The sequence below is a fragment of the Juglans microcarpa x Juglans regia genome, chromosome 4D (genome assembly GCF_004785595.1).
Source record: "Juglans microcarpa x Juglans regia isolate MS1-56 chromosome 4D, Jm3101_v1.0, whole genome shotgun sequence".
NCBI classification, from domain to species: domain Eukaryota; kingdom Viridiplantae; phylum Streptophyta; class Magnoliopsida; order Fagales; family Juglandaceae; genus Juglans; species Juglans microcarpa x Juglans regia.
Window position 1 is genome coordinate 6,392,864 of NC_054600.1, and position 3,847 is coordinate 6,396,710.

A 3,847-nucleotide genomic window follows, 5' to 3' on the forward strand; every position below is an offset into this window, starting at 1 on the left:
AACCTCGCCCAAACCTTCCACCCCATGCCCAGTGCTCAATTGCAGGAAAAGATGTTCCCGACTTATCATGTAGACCCCTCTACATGTGCATGCAAGAGTACATGGGGTCATATATGGAAAGGATCTTCTCGATCCCCTCAGTCTGCAACATGCATGGTTAGAGCGAGGTTTCCTCCAACTTTATCATCACAGAGGAGTGGGACGAGGTTTTCCATTTTCCGGACTTTTTTCTATTTTTTTGTAATAATAATATTCTTTTCTTTGCTTTCCTTTCCTTTTTATCTAAATTTTTTATTTTTCGTTTTTATTTTAAGTACGTGGATTAATATTCGTGTTATTATATAGGCCACTTCGACATTTTCTGAAAACAAATTGGCAGAAATATGTGGATCATGTCTCGGATTTTTAAATGTTGTGGAACTCTGGAATCAAATTCACAAAATTGAGAATTCCAAGGGAAACTTTCATACACATAACTCAGCACACATTTAAAAACAAAGCATGCAGTACAAGTACTACTGGATAATATATTAATGAACCCTCTGCACCGAAATTAGAAAAGAAACATACAATACTTAACTTGAACTACAGATAAACTATTCTTGGATATGTAAGTACCGCGCGTACATACCTAGATAGCTAGCTAGCTATCTATGCGATGAGACAGCTAATTAGTTGAAGAAACCACCTTTTATTTCAAACTAAATATGGCAGTAGTACTTCTAGCTAGCTAGTGTTTATATATTGATCATGATCATTCCTTTTTTATCAAGGAAACAATCACATTGAAAAAGCGAGTGTTCTCTTTAGAAATCCGATCGGAAAGAATTTCCCTATACCTCTTGAAAACCTCCTCAATGATTGCATCTCCAAAGTGACTAACAAGCAAGGGTTCGGCCACAGCTCTCATACAGTTTGCAACATTATAACCGCCATCACAAAACTGATCATCAGATGAGTTTATTTCACAGCTTGTATTATTAACGCTCCAATTCACTTCAGATACCTCTAGGTAATCAATGAAGAAGGATCCTTCTTTCAGAACTTCGGATTTCACTTCTGATGGAGATGGTGTGTAATGAGGAATGTTGAAAGAATCCATTTTTTCTTCTTCTATGAGTCCCTGTAAGGAATGTAGAGAATAGAACATAGGTTTTAGCTTGGAAGCTGCCTCGTTTGGTTACATAATTCAAGTGAGATGAGATTTGAAAATTGAATAAATATTATTATAATATTATTTTTGTTTTGAGATATGAAAAAATTGAATTGTTTATTATATTTTATGCGAGGATTTGAGAAAGTTGTAATAATTATATGAGATGAGATGAGATGAAATAGTTTTATTTTGTGTAACCAAAATTGTAATATGAAAATTTTCTGTACTATTTATACATAAAAAAATCAAAAACACAGAATTTTTTATATCATAAAATTAATCAATGCAACTTACAATTACTGTACATGATGAAGTATATTTCCTAAAAAAATATAATTAATGAAGTTGTTGGTTTTCATCAACTCAATAACTAAGACATAATAACCAATTATTGTGAACTGTTTAATAGATTATGCTTCTATATATATATATATATATATATATATATATATATATATATATATATCAATCCTAGTCAATTAAGTAGAATTAATAACTAGGATTATAGTTTACCTTGGAGACCATTTCATTGAGTACAATAGCCAAAAGTTCCCATATGTAACAACACTCTTTGCTTGATGGATCTTCACTTCTTCTTCCCAAAAATGTTAAAACCATTCGTCCACCTAGCACCAACTCTTCTGCACGACACTTCAGAAACATTGAGAAATCTGCTTGAAACTGTGCATGATAAGCCCTTAGTACGCTTGGCGGGCTTGTATGTGCCATGTAAATGTTCCCTTTGTTGCTCTCCACCATCTCAGGAACCTAGTTAACAGTAACATTCACTTCTGAAGTGACTCTTTGTTTGTGACACACTTTGTTGCAATAAATTTATTTCATTGTGATTCAATTTCGTTTGGTGTTTGCAAAAGTATCTATGATGAAAGACTTTGTGGACTTCTCTATCCCTAGTTCCTTAAAAAAGTTAATTCTTTTACTTGTTTCTTTGCTTATAATCAATTAACTGAATGCAGAGGTTATTCTTCAGCAGTTGAAATTGGAGACCTCTATGACATATCCTTAAGCATAAAAAAGTGGAATCCCATTTAAAATTGTTGAATTCGTCTACTTTATCTTTAAATTTTCCATTCCCCGAACTTATACATATGACTATATATGCATATATATATTTCCTGTATTGCATGGTTTCACGCGCACTTTCATCCATCCTTTATCATTGGGTATGGGAGTACTAGATGTTCCAATCTTTTATAGAAAAAGTTAATTACCTTAGATAGCCAGTGGAGGCTATAAGAAGAATGGACAAAATGCAGAGTTTTGGTAGGGAAAAGCCTGCCGTAGAAAGAACCAGGAACTCCTGTAAAGAAGCATGGACCTGCACCAGCCCCCAATTGATTGCTCATTTTTTTCTGGAAGCTTGGCAACGACTTGAAAATGGTATTGAAATCGTTTCCGGGAAGGTCGTTCAAGAAAACTTGATATTCAGGTGATTGATCATGCCCTGATTTTCGGCGAAGCTGATCCACTACCTTGATAAGTTCAGAAACTACAAACAAAGTGTTTGGTCCGGAAGAACAACCCAAGTCTGCGATGACTAGGCTCTTTGGCAACGCGCTGTAGTAGAGTTGGGTTATGGCATTCTCTGTGATGGGCTTGGTCATAGTTATGACCTTTCGCTGTCCAAAGTCAAAAGAATGAACTTAAATCATGAGTTCTTCTGCAAATATAATCTACAGTGTGCACATAAAGTGTGAAACTAACTGATATATATATATATATATATATATATATCAATGATTTTCATGAAGAAATGCAGCGATGATCACGACTTGCAATTATCTGGAACATATGATGAACGTACAGTGTGCATAAATAATTTGGTTTTCGTTTCCTTCCTCACTTGTGGATAAAAGTCACTTACAAAACTGCTTAACATGAAATGCAGCAATATAGCGCACGCAATCCAATGTCCTTAGGAAAAGATAGCTAGCTAGTGTAAATTAACTTGTGATGGCACGGGACTTGTGGTGGAAAAACCCAGGAGGCCGATGGGAACTTTTACTAGCTAGTAAAATCAGTATTGCAGTCGATGATGAGCAAGAAGCCTAACTTCAAATGAAAGTACTGTAAAATTAATTCCTCTTCTCTGCATATATGCATATATGTGTGTGTATATATATCGTAAGAAATTTAATGGGGGCACAATTGGAAAGTCATCTCTAATAATGAGTTGCATGCACAAGGTTTGTACTTAAATGTTAGTGGCATGCGTGCAAAGGGTTGCTGAGTTCACCTGAACTAGGGAGTTGTTTGCATAACTTGCGTCTCCCATTCCTCCGTTCATGTGCAGCACTTTCATAACTTCCATCTCTCTACCTCTCGCTTCTCTTACTCTCTCTTCGCTTGGAGTACTAACTGTGAGCTTGTGGGGATTATGTTGAGGGAAAGGTACCTATTTATAGATAGATCAGCTCTTCTACGTACAAGCGGATTCACGGACGAGGGGTAGTGTTTTTTTTTTTTTTTTTGAAGGACAACAGGTCGGTAGGTATGAGAAAAAGCCAGGATTCCATGCCCAAGCACAAAACTAGAAAAGACATCATGAAAATAATCCCTAGGTATTACGTGCCGTGGCTAATTTGTTCATCTTTTTCCGCTAAAATCGACACCAAATAAGGTCTCGATCGGTTAACATGACTTTTGTGTACTCCTGCATCCACCTTAATT

General features: G+C 35.6%; 1 protein-coding gene across 1 annotated transcript; it reads right to left on the reverse strand.

The window, feature by feature from the left end:
• Positions 1–447: 447 nt before the first annotated feature.
• On the reverse strand, positions 448–3,564 carry LOC121260931 (salicylate carboxymethyltransferase-like). Its single transcript, XM_041163020.1, has 5 exons — positions 3,414–3,564; positions 2,389–2,796; positions 1,670–1,924; positions 671–1,123; positions 448–639 (listed from the first exon to the last, which is right to left on the reverse strand). Exons 1-4 carry the CDS (start codon positions 3,486–3,488, stop codon positions 755–757), a joined length of 1,107 nt encoding a protein of 368 aa, XP_041018954.1. The 5' UTR covers positions 3,489–3,564; the 3' UTR covers positions 448–639; positions 671–754.
• Positions 3,565–3,847: the final 283 nt, after the last annotated feature.

What these genes read in the sequence shown, in the direction of transcription:
- LOC121260931 (XM_041163020.1), bottom strand. Translation starts at nt 3,488, where the DNA reads ATGGAAGTTATGAAAGTGCTGCACATGAACGGAGGAATGGGAGACGCA. An exon ending in CAAACAACTCCCTAGTTCAG is followed by an intron (nt 2,797 to 3,413) that starts GTGAACTCAGCA and finishes GACTTTGGACAG; the next exon opens with CGAAAGGTCATAACTATGAC. An exon ending in GCCTCCACTGGCTATCTAAG is followed by an intron (nt 1,925 to 2,388) that starts GTAATTAACTTT and finishes ACTGTTAACTAG; the next exon opens with GTTCCTGAGATGGTGGAGAG.